Raw genomic sequence first — 20477 nt, 5'->3', positions numbered from 1 at the left:
ATTTTCTAAAACTCGTAAAGGTGAAAAGTAAAAGTTTCTACTGTGGCCAGAGACTCTGGGTGTGGCATTTACGGGTCCTCATGGTTACCTGCATTTAATAGCTTCTACTATTTGCCAAGAAAACACGAACTGCATTTATTCCACGGGAAGCTGCTGAATTTCAGGGAATTTCAGGATCCCAGGTTTGTACTTTTTCCATAAACTTGAATCAAGATTCCTACATACCGAACTGTAGAAGCAGAATCGCTGTGGTCTTTATTTCCTATGTGCGCATTCTGGACTTAGCTTTCCTTCCTCTCTGTCATCCCTCAGAGCACTTTTTTTTTTTTTTTTTTGAGACGGAGTTTCGCCCTCATTACCCAGGCTGGAGTGCAATGGCAGGATCTTGGCTCACCGCAACCTCCGCCTCCTGGGTTCAGGCAATTCTCCTGCCTCAGCCTCCTGAGTAGCTGGGATTACAGGCACGCGCCACCATGCCCAGCTAATTTTTTGTATTTTTAGTAGAGACGGGGTTTCACCATGTTGACCAGGATGGTCTTGATCTCTTGACCTCGTGATCCACCTGCCTCGGCCTCCCAAAAAGTGCTGAGATTACAGGCTTGAGCCACCGCGCCCAGCCCCAGCGCACTTTTTTTTGTAATTTCTTTTGGATCCTGTTACATGGATCCAATCGAATGATGCAATCAGCACCTCAGGTTAATTCAGGCAAGTCTTTAGCAGTTTACTTTAGGTTCAGTCAGTTGAAGAGAGCATGTAGATTTCACTAAATTAATCACCTTCTCGACTGGATTCTTTACCCGTGCTGTCGTTCTCCAGAACACTGTGAGATCTGCAGTGGGAATGAGGATCTTGCCGTCGATTAGTATATAATTCAGGTGTAAGATCATTCCTGATTCTCAAGGGAATACAAGAGGCTACGCAAGAATTCTATAAACAGTTCATGCACCCACCTTTGCTCAGCTCTCACTGTCCAGCGTGCTTGGTAATTTTCCCTCCTGTAACTGAAATGTACATAATCTACCTGTAGTTCATTATTGGAAGCATTAAAACCCAGTCTGGAAACATCTGTTGACCTTTTAAATCCTGTGGTTCATTTTGTGGGAGGACAACTTTAGGAAATTTCAAGATAATCTAGAGATTCCTCCAGCTGGAAGTTGGGGAAACAGATAAATCTTGCAGGTGCTCAGTGGTAGGGCTTCTGGGCATGCAGGACCCCACAAAAGAGGGGTCAGCAGAAAAGTTTAAATGCTGCCTGTGTGTCTCTTGTCAAGATCTCCTAATTGAGTCCTATTTTCAAGGGACTTCAAATTTCCATCAAGTATCCAATAGCAATATTTCTCAACCCATAATCTACAGGAGCAGCAGCCATATCCTGGCCCAGGCAGACACGGTGCTGAGGAATTTTTGGCATCCATTTCCACATTTTCCGGTAATGTTTATAGATTCAACCTTCTGGAACACAGCATATTTGTAAGAGCCAGTGAAATAAAATGCCATTATTTTCCTTCTTGGAATTTCAAGACATAAATTTCACATCTGCAGAACAAAGAGGTGATATTTGAAAGCTTAATCCCAGCTTCCCCTGGCAGAGACTAGGCACACCCACCAGGAGGAGTGGGAGCTACAGAGAAATTCGCAGAAGGCAGCATTTACAGTGCAGGGAGCACGGGATTTGCACTTGTAAGAGCGGGGTGTGAGCCCTGGTTCGTTCATTCATTCCTTTCTCTCTTACTCATCAAATATTTACTGAGCCATGTGCCTTCTATCCCAGGCTTGTCACTTAACCTTTCTACTCCTTGGTGTCTTCACCTGTACAATAGGGATAATAATAATAGTATAATAATTTTGAAAACCCAGTCCTCAGAGTTTTCTTGAAGGTTAAATAAGGGCTTCGTGTGCTATAAAGCTCCACGTAATTTGAAAGGTCTTTGGTATTGGTTTCATTACTGTTACTCATTGGTTGGCCTTGCAAGGAAATTTTAACGCTCTACTGGGATTGAAAGGTGAGGTTCCCTGGCCCAGTGGCTTTATTCTCCAGAACTCAAATCTCTGGCCTGCCTAAAGCACTGGACTCCACAAAGGTCTATGCTTCAGGCATTGATGGCTCTAATGCAGGGAATGGGCAGCCTGAGAAAGCCAAGTCAAGGAGACCAGGCAGGTACACGCCAGCCCCCAACACACACATGTCCTTGGCAGCTGTGACTCTCTCTCTCTTTTCTTTTTTTGAGACAGAGTCTCACTCTGTCACCAGGGCCAGAGTGCAGTGGTAGTTTTGGCTCACTGCAGCTCAACCTCTGCCTCCTAGGTTCAAGTGATTCTCGTGCCTCAACCTCCTGAGTGACTGGGATTATAGGCATGAATCACCACGCCTGGCTAATTTTCAGTAGAGATGGGGTTTTGCCATGTTGGCTAGGCTGGTCTCGTCCTCCTGGCCTCAGGTGATCCACCTGCCTCGACCTCCCAAAGTGCTGGGATTACAGGCATGAGCACTGCGCCTGGCCCTCACAGTCTCTTTCTAACTAAACATCTCCGCTGCAGTCATAACAACGCACATCCCACGGAAAGGGATGGACATGCCGGGCAGAGGGAATTCACCAGCCCTCAGTTTACAGAGTTTTGATGTCACTGGGGGGGGTTTTGTATTCTTGTAGGCTTTTGGCATCTTGTGAGATTCAGCAGCCATCTATGAGAGCTCAAATGTCAGTTGCCATCCTAATGTCTTGGGGCAAATATATCACTTGGTCTTCTCTGGTCACTAATGCAGGACTTACTTGCACTGCAAGTTTTCGCAAAGCCAACTGGATGCAGTGTGCGTAATTCATCGGGAAGGGTTACTTGCTTCTGGGTTATAATGTGATTGTCCTACTCAGAAAAAAGAACCTGGTGCAAAAAGAATTTGCTGTGGCTCAGCTTTTTCATGTATTTATGTTCATTGGTAATAGACACAAAGTGATATGTACAAATTACCCTGAAATAAATGATGGGTCAGGTAGTAACAGAAAAACCAAATTGCATTGTACAAAAGTTACGTATAATGAAACACTGGATTTGCTCAGTGATGTATGGTTTTATAACCATATACTGACGTGTATATATATATAATCGATATAAGGAGCATTTATTATTGAAACGTCAAAAGGAAAAAAACCTTATTGTGAGTCTGAAATCTTGCTGCAACTCCCAATTGTCTAGCCAAGTGCAGTGACTCACACTGTTAATCCCAGCACTTTGGGAGGCTGAGGCAGGAGGATCACTGGAGGCTAGGAGTTCCAGACCAGCCTGGCCAACATGGTGAAACTGTTTCTACTAAAAATTTAAAAATTAGTAGGGCGTGGTGGCGGGTGCCTGTAATCCCAGCCACTTGGGAGGCTGAGGCAGGAGAATCACTTAAACCCGGGAGGCAGAGGCTGCAGTAAGCCAAGATTATTCCACGCCAGTCCAGCCAGATGACAGAGTGAGGCTCTGTCTCAAAAAAAAAAAAAAAAAAAAATTAATGAAATGTTTTTGTAACACAATTTTCAATTGTGATGTTTATTAGAAATGCAAACACTGTCACAAAGTACCAAAACTACCAACAGTATCTAAATGCCACACGGCCATTAGAAAACAAATGGTGGCCCATGGCTGTAGTCCCAGCAGGAGGATGGCGCAAGTCCAGGGGTTCAAGGCAGCAGTGAGATATGATCATGTCACTGTACCGCAGCCTGGGCATCATAGCAAGACCTTGTCTCTAAAAATAAGAGCAATAAGTAAATAACCAAACAAAAGTAGGCAAGGCATTTGTAGACAAGAGTGAGCCTGTGCCGTCGTGAGGGCAGCATGAGGAGGGCAGGATGGTGGTGTGTGCCTGTCAACAACGGGCCCTCTGAGGAGGAAAAGGCCTGAGCTGTAACATTGACCAGTTTCTGTGGTAAAATACTCTCCCTGGGGCCAGTTTGTAGGTACTAGTGTGACTACTGCTGGCTGCAGAGTTTGGAAAAGATGGAAGTCTCACACCTTTGCATATCTCTATTGTGCGTCAGCAATAGACTTTAATAACTTCAAATGTGTAGACAGAAGGAAAATACGTAGGCCGGGTGCGGCGGCTCATGCCTGTAATCCCAGCACTTTGGGAGGCCAAGGCAGGTGGATAAGTTGAGACCAGGAGTTTGAGACCACCCTGGCCAACATGGTGAAACCCCATCTCTAAAAAATATATATAAAAAGAAAACTAGCCGGGCTTGTTGGCACATGCTTGTAATCCCAACTCCTCAGGAGGCTGAGGCAGCATAAACGCGTGAGCCAGGGAGGTCGCGGTTGCAGTGAGGACGAAGGAGAAATGATGAGCATTTACTGCCTGGGCTTTAATATTCTTTGTCATCAATGATTTGATTCTTAATAATGGCCGTGTTTGACAACAGGCTCATAAAATTCCTGAAAGTTCCATCAGCTCTCACAAGCTGCAGTGAGCAGCCCGTACTAGCACCGTGGGCATGCAGGTCTCGTGTGCCCTGTGAGGGGCTGTGTAATCCCTAACTCCTGGGAGTGGGGGCTCCAGGCACCTAGAAGACCTCATTCATCTCATTTCTGGCAGTTTTTTCTGAAAGTCATTCTTCTCATTAATGACGCAGCATCGCCACCTAGTGATGCAAAGGAGGTTGCCTGGGCTTTCAAGGCTGTCTGGGAAAACGGCTTTCCCACCGACTGTGTTCTGAGGTGGCTTCCAGGTCTTCAGTGTGGTGAACTGTACAGACTGACGCTTCACTGGCTGAGATTTCCTGTGTTCCTCCGTGCCGTTGAGAGCTCCCTGTAAAACTTTCCTAGGATTAGAAAAAAGGCCTGGGACCAGGTGCGGTGGCTCACACCTGTAATTCCAGCAGTGGGAGCCCAGGTGGAAGAATCGCTTAAGCCCAGGAATTTAAGACCAGCCCAGGCAATGTGGTAAAACTTCATCTCTAAAAATAAATAGGCTGTGCCTGGTGGCTCACACCTGTAATCCCAGCACTTTGGGAGGCTGAGGTGGGTGGATCACTTGCGGGCAGGAGGCCTGGCCAACATGGTGAAACCCTGTCTTTACTAAAAATACAAAAAAAAAAAAAATATCCGGGCGTGGTGGTGCACACCTGCAATCCCATCTACTTAGGAGGCTGAAGCAAGAGAATCCCCCGGTAGGCGGAGGTTGCAGTGAGTTGAGATCACACCACTGTACTCCAGCCGAGGCAACAGAGCAGGACAGTTTGCCACGCTACACAAGTCAGTGTCGCGATACAGTTCAGTCCTGCTGCGGAGGAGGCGTGGGCTAGGAGAGGATTTGGCGGGGGCTTCACCAGCGTATGAGGAGGCAGTAAAGGAAGTAAGGTCCAAAGGCTGAGTAGGTGTTAGCCATGCTGCCTGGGGAGTGGGAGAGGCCAGGGGAGGCCAGCCAGACCAAAGAGCCAGAAAGATCGGTGTGGCTGCAGTGCCAGGAGCCTTAGGCATGTGCCACCGTGTTGGCCAGTGATGAATCCAGCAGGAAATCCCAGGAGCCTAAATCAGTCATGTCACAGCAGGGTGGTGAGGGTAAAGTGAAGCCGCACCTGATGCCTCGCATAACGCCTAGCCAGACCTCACACAGCCACAGGCAGTTTCCCAGAAGACATCCTGTCTGCTAGCTCTCAGAGCGTAGACATGTGCAGGCTGGCCAGGGAGAGTGGCTCTCACTGTGGCTTGCTGAGGAATATGCTGCCCTGACAGAGCTGTTGTACCTCTTGTGGTCACAAGTGAGATCCAACGGTGGCATCAGTGTTCCACTCCTAATACAAAGTACAGAGGTCCTCCCTCCTCCACTCACCTGCCCCCTCCTCCCTGCCGCCACCAAACAGTCCCTGCTGTCCAGACCCTGCTCCCCAGCAAATGTCCCATCTCAAAGCTGCCGTGGCCTCCCCCACCTCTCAGCCTCCCATTCAGCCTAGTGATAAAAGACCAAATGGCTTACACTGCCAGGATAGTGGCCGTTGTACACAGCCTGGACAATTAGACCAGCTGCTGCCATGGGTCTACACGGGAACCCAGGTAGTTCCCGAGCTCTGACTGACCGGTAGTCACCTCTGCGGAGGAAGCAGCCTCTGATGCGTTGAGATCGAACACCGTTCTGTGGCCACACACCCAGCTGTTTGCCTGGTCCACCTTCATCCCTTTAGCTCGTTTGTAATTTGGTATCATCACCGAAAAGAATTTGTTGGATCAGACTTCAGGCTCTATTTTAACACAATCTAGATGACTTTTTTTTTCTTTTTTCTTCGCCTAACTACCCTGGCTGGAGTTTCCAGGATAATACTGGACAGGAGTTGTGAGTGCTAACATCCATTTTCTTCCTGATCTTACGTGGAAATCGTGTGTTTCACTGGATAAATATGATGTAAGTTTGAAGTATGTGGACAAGGGCCCTCTTCCCAACCAGGGCTCATGGAGAAAGGCAGGAGGGCATCGCTGTGGCCTGCAGCAGAGAGTAAGGTCAGGGTATGAGCGGAGCCGCACGTGGCAGACTGTAGGCGCCATGAAGGGTTTTGGTCCTTTTTCCAAGAGCAGAGAGAAGCTGTTGGAAGGATTTTCAGGTGGGAGGGGGTGAACTGATAACAGCTAAGCTGGCATGAGGGCCAAGTGTTCTAGAAAGGAAGCAACTGGCAAAGACGACATGAAGGAAAGAACAGGGCTTAGTCAAAGCTGGAGGCACGTGGGGCAGAAAAGGTGTGTGATGCCCAAGGCAGGGAGGGTCTTCCCTCTCAGGAGCCATCCACCTTATCTTCCCACTAAGGGGTCTTACCCCAGCCCTGGCAAAGGGAGTCCTTCAGCAGGAGGACCCTGTATCTAGGCCCCAATAGTTGGTCTACAGAGACCTCATCAGTCTGTACTAAGGACAGTGGGGTTTTCCCACCGGACAAGACTGGACAGATTTCCATCTATGGATATAGTTGGCCTGCTGTGCCCACGGGTTCCACGTCTGTGGATTCAACCAAACCTGGACTGAAAAAAAAATATGGATAGTTGCCTCTGTAGTGAACATGTACAGACTTTTTTTTTTTTGAGACGGAGTTTCGCGCTTGTTACCCAGGCTGGAGTGCAATGGCGCGATCTCGGCTCACTGCAACCTCCGCCTCCTGGGATCAGGCAATTCTCCTGCTTCAGCCTCCTGAGTAGCTGGGATCACAGGCACGCGCCACCATGCCCAGCTAATTTTTTGTGTATTTTTTAGTAGAGACGGGGTTTCACCATGCTGACCAGGATGGTCTTGATCTCCTGACCTTGTGATCCACCCGCCTCGGCCTCCCAAAGTGCTGGGATTACAGGCTTGAGCCACCGCGGCCGGCTGAACATGTACAGACTTTAAAAAAATTTTTTTTTTTTGAGACAGAGTCTCACTCTGTGGCCCAGGCTGGAGTGCAGTGGCACGATCTCGGCTCACTACAACCTCTGCCTCCTGGGTTCAAGCAATTCTCCTGCCTCAGCCTCCTGAGTAGCTGGGATTACAGGTGTAATCTGCAATTTATTATGATAAATTACACCATGCCGAACTAATTTCTCTCTTTTTAGTAGAGACAGGGGTTTTGTCATGTTGACCAGGATGGTCTCGAACACCTGACTTCAGGTGATACACCAGCCTTGGCCTCCCAAAGTGCTGGGATTACATGTGTTAGGCACCATGCCTGGCCAGTCCTTTATTTTTTAAAAAGCCTTTTTGTTGTTGTTGTTATTCCCTAAACAATATAGTATAACAACTGTTTACATACTATTTGCATTAGGTATTACAAGTAATCTAGAGGAGTTTTAACATATACAAGAGGCCGTACGTAGGTTACGTGAAATTGTTACACCCTCTGATATGAGGGACGTGTCTGTGGAGTTATCTGTGAGTAGTCCTAGCACCAGCCCCCCAGGGACACAGGGACGAGTTTTTGGTGTGTGTGCATGCACACATGTGCCTCTGTGTCCCTGCACGTGCACTCCCAGCCCAGTTCTGTGGACTGTCAGGCTGGAGGCTTCCTCCCTCCCAGGGTGTTGTAATGCCTGGCCCCCCCCCCCGCCCACCACCGGCTTTATTCCTTGTTGCTGAGAAGTCACGTTGACTTCTGGTATCCAGGCTAATGGCTCTTATCAACCAAATGCTGACACATCCCCAGTATATAGGGTGCTTAATTAAAACCTGTTTGCCTGGCCAGCTTTCAGAGAAGCAAGCACTTCTGGAACAGGGAATAGGGACTTCCAGTAGACGTGAGGTAGGAAGTGAATGATGTCACACTGACAACCCACAAAACGCCTTTCCTCTACACTAAGAGAAAAGTGGCAGGGGTGGTGAGAGGAGGGAGCCTGAGTAGCCTTGAGGATTACTCCCTCCCGTGTGGGGTGAAGGAAAAGCCCAGTCTCATGGGAGCCCAGCCCCTCCTGGGGACAGCCTGCTACCCTGCTGGCAGCCAGTGTTCCCCTTCATGATCCAGCTTGTTCATCAGCACCCCACGAGCATCTATCATCACAGGACATGGGCAAGGCCAGCAGGCTGGGGCCTCCTCAGGGTGCAGCTCAAAACTGGATGTCGTGGTTCTTTCCAGAACTCAGGTCCCAGGAAAGCCCCCCTTTTCCTCTTTGCTCCTGTGGGTGTGAATGATGTGCCCAGACCTAACAGCCAGTCCTGCCATGTTGAGGTCCAGCCCAACTTCTTTAAGGAGAAATCTTAAGTTTCTTTCGTAAGCAAATGGACATAGCCTTTACTTTGGTTTGTCCTTAAGCAAAGTGGAAAAAAAAGAAATGTTCTCCATGTTTCTGTTTTCCTTTTTGTTTTTGCTAGATGCTTTTAATTAACATATTTATTAAATAATTGATTCAGGTATAAGTTTAAAGATCTCACTAAGCAGGAACAAGCAGAACTTCCATGCCTTTGAAACAACGAATGAATGGTGACTTGAGGCAGCCAGCACAGTATATAGAAATAGTACATTTAAAGCTGGAAGATCTGGGTTAGGGTTTGAGCACTGGAGATACTTTTAATCATCACGACAGTGGAGTGGAGGGAGTGTCACTTGTATCCAGTGGTTAGAGGCCAGGGATCCTGCAGGGCACAGGACAGCCTCCCTCACCTGCCCCCACACACTATAAAGGTTATCCAGCCCCAGGTGTCAGGAGTGCAGGTGCTGAGAAACAGGAATATTCACAGCAACATTTCTGGAGGGGCAGAGGGGAGCTCTGAGGGGTAACAATGAAAGAATGGAAGGGAGATTTGAAGAGTAACACTGATGAGATGAGATGAGAGCTAAGTCTCTGGAGTAATGATGAGGGGGTGGGAGGGAAGTCTCTGCAGTAATGATGAGGGGGTGGGAGGGAAGTCTCTGCAGTGATGAGGGGGTGGGAAGGAAGTCTCTGGAGTAATGATGAGGGGGTGGGAGGGAAGTCTCTGGAGTAATGATGAGGGGGTGGGAGGGAAGTCTCTAGAGTAATGATGAGGGGGTGGGAGGGAAGTCTCTGGAGTAATGATGAGGGGGTGGGAGGGAAGTCTCTGCAGTAATGATGAGGGGGTGGGAGGGAAGTCTCTGCAGTAATGATGAGGGGGTGGGAAGGAAGTCTCTGGAGTAATGATGAGGGGGTGGGAAGGAAGTCTGGAGTAATGATGAGGGGGTGGGAGGGAAGTCTGGAGTAATGATGAGTGGGTGGGAGGGAAGTCTCTGGAGTAATGACGAGGGGGTGGGAGGGAAGTCTCTGGAGTAATGATGAGGGGGTGGGAGGGAAGTCTGGAGTAATGATGAGTGGGTGGGAGGGAAGTCTCTGGAGTAATGATGAGGGGGTGGGAGGGAAGTCTCTGGAATGATGAGGGGGTGGGAGGGAAGTCTGCAGTGATGAGTGGGTGGGAGGGAAGTCTGGAGTAATGATGAGTGGGTGGGAGGGAAGTCTGGAGTAATGATGAGGGGTGGGAGGGAAGTCTGGAGTAATGAGGGGGTGGGAGGGAAGTCTCTGGAGTAATGATGAGTGGGTGGGAAGTCTGCAGTAATGATGAGAGGGTGGGAGGGAAGTCTCTGGAGTAATGAGTGGGTGGGAGGGAAGTCTGGAGTAATGATGAGTGGGTGGGAGGGAAGTCTCTGGAGTAATGATGAGGGGGTGGGAGGGAAGTCTGCAGTAATGATGAGAGGGTGGGAGGGAAGTCTCGAGTAATGATGAGAGGGTGGGAGGGAAGTCTGGAGTAATGATGAGAGGGTGGGAGGGAAGTCTGGAGTAATGAGTGGGTGGGAGGGAAGTCTGGAGTAATGAGGGGTGGGAGGGAAGTCTCTGCAGTAATGATGACGGGGTGGGAGGGAAGTCTCTGGAGTAATGATGAGGGGGTGGGAGGGAAGTCTCTGGATTAATGATGAGGGGGTGGGAGGGAAGTCTCTGGAGTAATGATGAGGGGGTGGGAGGGAAGTCTCTAATGATGAGGGGGTGGGAGGGAAGTCTCTGGAGTAATGATCAGTGGGTGGGAGGGAAGTCTCTGGAGTAATGATGAGGGGGTGGGAGGGAAGTCTCTGGAGTAATGAGTGGGTGGGAGGGAAGTCTCTGGAGTAATGATGAGTGGGTGGGAGGGAAGTCTGGAGTAATGATGAGTGGGTGGGAGGGAAGTCTGGAGTAATGATGAGTGGGTGGGAGGGAAGTCTGGAGGAATGATGATTGGGGTGGGAGAGAAGTCTCTGGAGTAATGATAAGTGGGTGGGAGGGAAGTCCGGAGTAATAATGAGGGGTGGGAGGGAAGTCTGGAGTAATGAGAGGGTGGGAGGGAAGTCTCTGGAGTAATGAGGGGGTGGGAGGGAAGTCTCTGCAGTAATGATGTGAGGGTGGGAGGGAAGTCTCTGGAGTAATGAGTGGGTGGGAGGGAAGTCTGGAGTAATGATGAGTGGGTGGGAGGGAAGTCTCTGGAGTAATGAGTGGGTGGGAGGGAAGTCTCTGGAGTGATGATGAGGGGGTGGGTGGATGGGATGGGAGTAGAGATGATGATCCATAGAATGGTTAATACAAACTCCAAGGTGGTAATTCTGGGGGGAATGCAGTGAAGGAGAGATGCCTACAGGCTTCTGTGGCACTGGCAAAGTTCCATTTCCAAACTTGAGGGAGGGACGGATACCTGAGTGTTCATGATTTAATAGATGGGTATACTTTGATTTTATTTGGGTATCTTCCACTTTTCTTTCTATGCTGGGAACACAGCAGCAGCAGCAGCAGCAAAGGTTTGTAGGAGCAATTTGGGGTTGCAACAACCTTGTCAGGAAAGTCACCCTTATTCCGCAGGTTTAAAAGACTGCACCCTGGGCCATGTGTCTTCTAAGGGTGGAGCTGGATTTGAACTTGAAAAGGCCAGTGACAGCCAGCATGCTCCAAGCAGCCCTCAGTGCTGCTGCCTCCTCTTGGGACCCAGTCTCATGTGCCCTGTTCTCCCCACAGGGTCCGGAGACAAACCAGCAGTCGGCCTCCCCCAGCAGGGGGCAGACCCAAGCCGCAGCCCAAGCCCAAGCCCCAGGTGCCACAGTGCAAGGCTCTGTATGCCTATGACGCTCAGGACACGGACGAACTCAGCTTTAATGCCAGTGACATTATTGATGTCATCAGAGAAGGTAAGTGTGTGGCTGACTGGTGGGGACAGCCTCCCAAAGAACAGTCACAGCACTGTAAGAACCTGTGTGAACATGAGGAGAATGTATGGGCTCCTCTAACTGAAACTTGTAGAGGCAGGTCAGGCTACAGGCTCAATTGGATCAAGACATCAGCTTTCTTTTTAATGCCTCTTTCAGCTCTGCCCCCTTCTTTATATCCCCTCCCTTCTCAAGCTGTTTTCTTCATGGTAACAAAATGGCAGCTGCAATTCCAGGCCTGCAGATGAAATGATATTTGAAATCTGCATCATCTCTGAAACTTTTCTTTGCCATTGGACAAAAGTCCTGAGTTTTATTCTGATTGGACCAAATTAGTCATGTGTCCTGAACCAACTGCAGTAGCAAGAGGAGGGCTGTACCCTTTAGTTTATTAGACCTGGTAGGCTTCCTCATAAAGCAGACGGAGTAGAAGCCGGAGAGACAACCCTGAATATCCATTATCAAAGCAGCTATGGGCTTGGCTGAGTGCTTTATTAATATGGTAGCTATCTTACATTTTACAGCAAACTTTGATTTAAAGAACAAAGGGAAAAACACCATGGATGGCACCAAATCACTTGAGCCCACGGAGGCAGAGAGTCTGGCTGGGTAGAACAGACTTACTCATCTCCGCGTTCAACCTCTCCCTGTAGATCCTTCAGGCTGGTGGACGGGTCGACTACGAGGGAAGCAGGGCCTGTTCCCAAACAACTATGTGACCAAGATCTGAGGCGCCCACGACTCTGACGCATGGGGCAGAGGAGCTCCAGGCACAGCCCAGGGGAGGAGGCACTTCCAATCCACAGTGAGCAATTGCTCCTCCAAGGCCTGGAGCTCTTCTGGTACCTTCCCCATGGAGGACACTGAAAAGGCTGGGGTTGGGAACAGGGAGTATCACTCCACAAACGATCCTGAAAGGCAGCCCCTTCATAGGAACCCAGGCAGGCAAAACCACCCGCATTAACATTTATTTATTGTATTTAAACCTGGTGAGAGGACAAGTGAGGTCTGCTGACATCTTGTAGGCTTCTGTCAAAACAGCACCCTGCTTCCTCACCAGGCCCAGGGAATGGCTGTAAGTGGTCGCCAACAAGTGCCTTTAGTTGAAGAGCACATTTCTTTCACCTCTTTTGTCCATACCTGACGTACACATTCCTCTCTGCCACCTTCCCTCAGGGAGGACCCACCTCTGCAGACTGGGCTTAGCGTGAGCAGGCACTTCCTGTGCACATGCCAAGGGCAAGCAGGCCTGCTGAGCCCAGGGAGACAGAGGGCACTAGTTTACACTTTGCCGGGACCATCAGGGCCGCCAGGCGCAGGTCAGAGGCTGGGGGCTGGGCTGCCGGCTTTGCTTTCTTTGGGTCTTCAATTGGAATATGGCTGGCCCATGTTGGTTTGTGTTTAAATGCTGTACTTATTATAAAAAGGATCTTTTTTTCAAGCTGTACATTTATAAAAACAGATCATATACTGTATGTATAAAAATCCTGAGATGGTAGAAACATGTATGAATGTACTAAGTAGTATTCCACTGTACTCATTCATAAGGTAGCTTTTCTTACAAAACTCACACCAGGTACTTACAGAGGTGCCCTGTTATTTTCCAACTACGGAAACGTGTCATTGCTTTCTAGCTCAGTTCCCTGCAGACTCTTCTCAACTCTTTCCCTATAGGAATTTTCCTCCCCTCCCCCTACCGCCTCATAAATAAATAAAGGAATCAGAGAACACCTTCTTCCTTTATGACATTTGTTATGGGTTGAATTGTGCCCCTCCAAAGATGATGCTGGAGTCCCAGCCACCAGCACCTCAGAATATGACCTTATTTGGAAATAGTCTTTACAGAGCAAACAAAATGAAAATGAAGTCACTAGAATGGGTCTTCATCCAATATAATGGTCTCCTGATGAAAAGGGGAAATTTGGACACAGAAACCAACAACAGAGGAAGACCCTGTGAAGAGGCAGGGAGCCAGCCATTCACAAGCCCAGGAGAGAGGAAGACTCTCCCTCACAGCCTTCACGAGGAACTAATCCTGCCCACCTTGACCCTGGACTTCCGGCCTCCGGAACGGTAAGCTAATGCCTTCCGCTGTCTGAACTACTGGGTTTATGCTATTTTGTTATAATAGCATAGCCCTAGCTGACTGAGACGATGTTTTCTTGCCGTAATAGTGAAAAGCTGGAATGGCTGTAAGTAACTGGAGACTGCCCTTTCTCTGCCTCTCCTCCTCTAGTTGCCACGGCCGTTCTTAAGCTACTGGGAACTCAAGAGTTTCAGCAGCATATACCTTTGAGTTATTTCAGGATCCTCAAAGTCCATGAGAAAAAGTTGCCTGGGCTTACAAGGAAAAAAAAATGTGTCTAGATTAGAAACAAAAACATGGCATTTTGTTCTCGTGTTTTACTTCAAGAACAGGGAGCAAACTTCATTCTTTTTTTTTTTTTTTTTTGAGACGGAGTTTCGCTCTTGTGACCCAGGCTGGAGTGCAATGGCGCGATCTCGGCTCACCGCAACCTCCGCCTCCTGGGTTCAGGCAATTCTCCTGCCTCAGCCTCCTGAGTAGCTGGGATTACAGGCACGCGCCACCACGCCCAGCTAATTTTGTATTTTTAGTAGAGACGGGGTTTCACCATGTTGACCAGGATGGTCTTGATCTCTTGACCTCGTGATCCACCCGCCTTGGCCTCCCAAAGTGCTGGGATTACAGGCATGAGCCACCGCGCCCGGCCTTTCATTCTTTAACAGTAACAAATAGTGTTAAAAGGCTACATCAGTTCCATGTTGTGACCAGAGAGGAGAGGAAAGCCAGGACATGATGAATTGAGGAAAGGTAATCCTATTGACACTAGTGGTCTCTCTCTATTTTTACAACATACTCTCACATTCATAGACTCCCTGCAGTGGGAGGAGGACACCACAAGAACTGGGACCAAGGAGCATGGGGGGCTCCCCACAGCCACCAGCACACAAGCTGCTTTCTCACAGGGCAGGAGCACCAGGACCATCTCCCTTGTTGTAAGCCCCTGGCTGGCTGGGACAAGCCTTTGTTTTTCCTCCTGATAAAACAGGGACTGAGTTAAATCCCCCAGGAGTAGCATGAACACCGTCATCCATGGAAGTCGCAGGCCAAGCCCTTAGCACCTGCATCATGTACCCAGCCACTGCCAGGCTCAAGGAGATGCCTAAGGAATGGTGGTTACACAGGTGAGTGACTCAGGGGAAGGACACTTAAATCTGCGTAGAGATGCTGAAGAAATAATCGTTTTTTATCTGAACCTTATTGTTCACATTTAGAAATTCAGCATGGGGACTACCAGAAAAATCTGGGATAAATAACAATTCCCTTTTTTCCCTAATTAAAAAGTCTTCAGAAAAATTGCCATTTTCCCCTTTAGGATCTTTAAGACACTAACCTGGGTTTCCTCTAGTCTCTGGATCTAGCCTGGCCTGCCGTTTTCGTCACTGTGCAGTTAGGCAAATATGACCAGTTCAGGAGTCACTCACCAGGAAAGAACATACAGAAGATCAAAGGGCCACCCTCACCTTCTAGAACTTGCCATCCTGTTTGAAATAAGGATTGTTCATGTGCACACACAGCAACAACATGTATAGCAGTATCAGTATAAAATGTGACATCCCGGGTGGGCAAGGTGGCTCATGCCTATAATCCCAGCAGTTTGGGAGGCTGAGGCAGGTGGATTATGAGGTCTGGAGATCAAGACCAGCCTAGCCAAGATGGCGAAACCGTGTCTCTACTATAAAAATACAAAATTTAGCCAGGTGTGGTGGCGGGCACCTAAAATCCCAGCTCTTCAGGAGGCTGAGGTGGAGAATTGCTTAAACCCAGGAGGTGGAGGTTGCAGTAAGCTGACACTGTGCCACTGCACTCTAGCCTGGGTGACACAGCGAGACTGTCTCAAAAAAAAAAAAAAAGTGACATCCTTTCGACCAAAGTTTTTTTTAAAAACAGACTCTAACCCAGGCTGGAGTGCAGTGGTTCGATCTCAGCTCACTGCAACTTCCGCCTCCCAAGTTCAAAAGATTCTCCTGTCTCAGCCTCCTGAGTAGCTGGGATTACAGGCACGCGCCACAATGCCCAGCTAATTTTTGTATTTTTTAGTAGAGACAGGGGTTTTGCCATGTTGGTAAGGCTGATCTCGAACTCCTCACCTGGTGATCTGCCCGCCTCGGCCTCCCATGTTGGGATTACAGGCGTGAGCCACTGCTCCTGGCCCAAGCAAAGATTGTAAGTAACAAGGACTCAGTGAGAGACGGCCTGACCGTGTACCCTAGGGCAGAAGTGTGCAAGCTTTAGTTACAGACAAGCAGTTCTCAAATTCTTTGGCTTCAGAACCCTTTTACACTCCCCAATGTTATTAAAGATGCTCAGGTGTTCAGCTGATATTGGTTATGGCAATCGATACTTACCACATTATAAAGTAAAGGTGAGAAATTTTTAGAACACAAGAATACACACACACATTCTACTGGTTACCAGAGTATCAATGCATGTCATGTAGCCTCTGTAAAATTCCATCATATACTACTGAGAGAATGAAAGAAGGAGAAAAGGAAATAATACCCTGGTGTTAGGAAAACAGTTCAGCCGTCATGGACTTTTTCTTTTTTGAGGCAGTCTCGCTCTGCTGCCCAGGCGGGCGTGCAGTGCTGTGATCCCGGCCTCAACTCCAGGGGCCTGGAGGTCTCTGCAGCTGACCCAGAGCACCAGAGTGAGAGTGGGCTCCTGCCAGGTGGACTTGTTCACAAAAATGAGAAAGTAGGTATGTGTATCTATGAACCACAAACTCCACGGGCTTCCACAGAGCATGGCTCTTACATAATCTGCATTCCTTCTCTGAGACTCCTTCCTGAACTCATCCCCAGACCCTCCCTGAGTGGAGCTGGTCATGCTAACTCTGCCTGTGCCTCTAAGTGCTACCATTTCTTTTACAGGTTGTGTCCCCGTTAAGATTTCACTGGCAGTAGGACTACATACTGGTTTCCAGGGCAGTCGAGCAGAGCATGCACAGTACATCTTTGGCGAACAATTTAACTGTTTCTGGCACCCCTCACTTTTGTGGCCAAAAGACCAGAGGAGCCATTCTACAATTCTGCTTTCACCCCTTGTTTTGCTTTTCTCCCAGAGGCCTAGCTGATTACAATTCTTTTTGGATTTAGAAACCTGCTTTTATTCCTACCCACTAATCTTGATGCTTTTTTGCCTACTGGACCATACCCCTCCATTCTGAGCACCCTTTCTAACCAGAAGACTGGATGAGTATGGTTCACTACTCACCCAAGATCACACAGTTCTTCCCTTGGGGAGCCATCGTTGGAACTCTGAGTCCAAGGCCTGTGCTTTTTTGAGACAGCACTTCACTCTGTCACCCAGGCTCTAGAACAGCGTGGCACAATCATGGCTCACTGCAGCCGCAAACTCCAGGGCTCAAGTAATCCTCCCACCTCAGCCTCCCAAGTAGCTGGGACCACAGGCATGTGCCACCACATTCAGCTAATTATTTTTTGTAGAGATGGGGTCTTCCTATGTTGCCCAGCTGGTCTTGATCGTCTGGGCTCAAGTAGTCTTCTCACCTTGGCCTCCCGAAATTCTGGGATTACAAGCGTGAGCCAGCATTCCCAATAGGCCTGGGCTTTTAATCATTTTCTCTAATTCAACAAATATTTAGGAATGTGACAGTACACTGTGTCAGCCTTTTAACCTCTAGCATCCTTCTCTCAACAGGTACAGATTTAAAAAAGGAAAAGAGATTCTGGCATCCTGTCCAGAAAGGAAAAATTAAAAAAAAAAAAAAATAGCCAGGCACGGTGGCTCACGCCTGTAATCCCAGGACTTTGGGAGGCTGAGGCGGGTGGATCACAAAGTCAAGAGATCGAGACCATCCTGGTCAACAAGGTGAAACCCTGTCCCTACTAAAAATACAAAAAATTAGCTGGGCTTAGTGGTGCGTGCCTGTAATCCCAGCTACTCGGGAGGCTGAGGCGGGAGAATTGCCTGAACCCAGGAGGCAGATGTTACGGTGAGCCGAGATCGCACCATTGCACTCCAGCCTGGGTAACAAGAGCGAAACTCCATCATCTCAAAAAAAAAACACCTCACACATAGAACAACAGCTAGAAACTTGTAAAGTCCTGTAATGGGCAAGAGCTCCATCTAATCTCTTTACAAGAGATGGGATATTATATTAACCGCTCCTTAAAATAGTAACAGCTGTGTTTAGGTTTCTTCTTCCTACTAGAACCTACACTAAGGTTTCACTAGAACCTATACTAAGTGCTGGGCAGACGCTCTTGCGGGTACAGAATTAAAGTACAGAGGTCACAGCTACTTAGAATCAAACCCAAAGCCCCCACACTGAGAGTCAGCGCTCTGCTACACTGTGGATACATCATTTCATATTTAATTTCCGTGTCTTTGGGATATGGTTTCTATTTCCACCACTCTTTTAACACAACATTTTAGTTTGGGTGCCTGCTGTGCCACCTATAAGTATCTTAAAGGTCTTTTTTTAATGACATCTAAGTTTCCTGCATCAGGACATTTAATATTTAAGTAAAATATGTAACAAGGAAGCTATAAAATGTCTTTGGAGTATGCTTACAAAAGTCAGGCTTTCTTGGGGAAAAGTTGAGCTCAAGCATCCCTGGGAAATAACTGCCTGTCAGAGCCAGGAACCCTCCCTTTGACGGTCTCACTGCATTATCATTCACACTTGTGATCTGAGTTGTCTCAGGCTGCCGTGGGAACAAGCTTCACTACCCAACAAGGGATATTCATAAAACTCTATACTAGGATTTCAACATACAAAGACACACTAGTCAGACAGCTCTGCCTGCCCAGGAAGAGACTAAAAGCCAGCGCTAACTGGAGCCAGTTTCTCCTCCCGAAGGGCCGCTGTCCTCAAGGCACACCTGAATCATAGGAGCAGACACTGGTGTTCTCTGTCATTAAAAGGCAGCTCTTAACACACTCTAGGTTGGGGAAAATGACTGAGATAAAAGTTTACTGCAAAGCACAGAACCTTTATGAATCTTCCAAAAATCTGCAATGTTTCACAGATGTATATCTGACTCCTCTCTCTTACAACACCAATTAACATCTTGTTTAACTAACATCTTGGGAAGTTATACAAGACTCATTATGTTAATTGTTTTTGTTTATAAAGCTAGTGTTTGGAGGCTGAGGATGCATTCCACCATAGGAAACGACATTCAGTACCCATCAAAAACCAACCAAACAAAAAAATACAAAGCCATTTAGCTCATAATGTACCTGAAGCTTCACAAGGAGAAAACGCATCCCAGGCTTCAACTTGCACAGGATGCCACGGCCCATTTTCTCCAGCTGTGACCCCTGGGATGGCGTTCTCTGGTCTCAACCATGCCTTTCAGAAAGGGACCCATTATAAGGGTTGCTCTGGGCCAGGTGTTCCTATGCAGGAATTAGAGAGCAGCTCACTACGTTCTAGAAAAGAAAGTGTCATGGTTATCCTCCCATTTTAAATTTTCACAGTAAATATATTATTAGTATTCAAGAAGCTTAGGAATAGGTTAGTGTTCACTGAAGCCAAGTTCGTTTTTTCCATTTGAGAAAATGGTAAAAAGGTCGTGCCCAAGCCATAACGGCAGTAATTTACATGCTATTCGTAACAGCTCAAAAAAAAGTTATTCAAAGCAAGCTTTCACTGATGTCTTCAGTAAAGAATACACAAATAAATACACATGGCATACCTTAAGAAAAACCAATCATCACTTTATTTTTCTTCAATATATATTTAGAAAATTGGTCTCAGCTTTCATGAGACGGACCAGACGACTACGTACAAAATCAAGAGTTCTAAGCAGTAAGAAGCAGGGCACAGCGGGGGCCACGCAGCCTAAGGCCTTCCCATGAGTGGGGAGGCAAGGTCTTTGATGGTTTTCGAGTTCAGCTGAGGGACTGTGCTGATCTTCAGAAGTTTGCTGCTTGCATACTTATTCTTGACGGCCTGCAGAAGTCATCTGTGGTTAAAGTCATGTGAGGAACCCCCACTAATAGCTTATTCCTTACCTAACCCACAGGTATCAAAGATCAGGGCCACAACCATCACAATGATTCCCAATCGCTGGAACCAGTGAAAGCTCTGGGCTTATAACACGTTCCTGACCATTTCCTTCCATCCCCATAAATGAATAAAACCCACTGGGGCTGGGTGTGGTAGCTCATGCCTGTAACCCCACCACTGTGGGAGGCCGAGGCAGCAGATCACGAGGTCAGGAGATCAAGACCATCCTGGCTAACACAGTGAAACCTCGTCTCTACTAAAAATGCAAAAATTACCTGGGCTTAGGGGTACGCACCTGTACTCCCAGCTAATTGGGAGGCTAATGCAGAAGAATTACTTGAACCCAGGAGGCGGAGATTGCAGTGAGCCGAGATCACACCACTGCACTCCAGCCTGAGCCACAGAGTAAGACTCTGTCTCAAAAAGAAAAAAAAAACCCAGCTGGTAGCACAGGTGATGGGAAACAAATCATTTCAAGGTTCAAGTAGCAGGCTTCCTCTCACAGGCTACCCGAGGGATGGGAGCAGGGAGCTGTGTGTATGATACCTAAGTGCCATCAGGACATTATAGATGCACCAGGCCTGGCAGCAGTAACTGTCAATAAAAGAGGGTGGCAAATAGTGCTTAACAAATCCCGGACAGTCCTCTCAGGACTGCACACAAATCACACTTCCATGAAGCAACTCATGTTGTGAGGACACTTGAGACTCAGTTCTGAGGTTCAAAGGCCTTGCTCTTTGCCACCACGTACCTGATGAGCCCTGTCGTTTGGTGTCACACAAGCACAGGACAGCACTAAGTCTCCTCTGGCTCC

The 20477-nt window shown here is 48.0% G+C and overlaps 2 protein-coding genes across 6 annotated transcripts in view; one reads left to right on the top strand and one right to left on the bottom strand.

Annotated features, from left to right (window-relative positions):
• Positions 1-13327, top strand: part of MYO1E (myosin IE) — a 232243-nt gene extending 218916 nt beyond the window's left edge. For all 4 annotated transcript variants that reach the window (XM_002753190.6, XM_078333272.1, XM_035258746.3 and 1 more), the window contains 2 exons: positions 11410-11579; positions 12251-13327. In XM_002753190.6, the coding sequence (XP_002753236.1) occupies positions 11410-11579; positions 12251-12327 (247 nt within the window). In that variant the 3' untranslated portion in view covers positions 12328-13327. The remainder of the gene's footprint in view (positions 1-11409; positions 11580-12250) is intronic.
• A 6019-nt stretch (positions 13328-19346) lies between these two features.
• The window catches only part of CCNB2 (cyclin B2), a 73407-nt gene continuing 72276 nt past the window's right edge, over positions 19347-20477 (bottom strand). Inside the window, exon 9 of one of the 2 annotated variants that reach the window (XM_054240427.2) lies at positions 19347-19619. In XM_054240427.2, the coding sequence (XP_054096402.1) occupies positions 19593-19619 (27 nt within the window). In that variant the 3' untranslated portion in view covers positions 19347-19592. The remainder of the gene's footprint in view (positions 19620-20477) is intronic. The other variant, XM_054240426.2, reaches the window with a different exon arrangement.

Source organism: Callithrix jacchus, chromosome 8 (genome assembly GCF_049354715.1).
Source record: "Callithrix jacchus isolate 240 chromosome 8, calJac240_pri, whole genome shotgun sequence".
Lineage (NCBI taxonomy): Eukaryota > Metazoa > Chordata > Mammalia > Primates > Cebidae > Callithrix > Callithrix jacchus.
The sequence above is the reverse complement of the archived record's forward strand: the minus strand, read 5'-3'. Positions and strand labels throughout refer to the sequence as shown.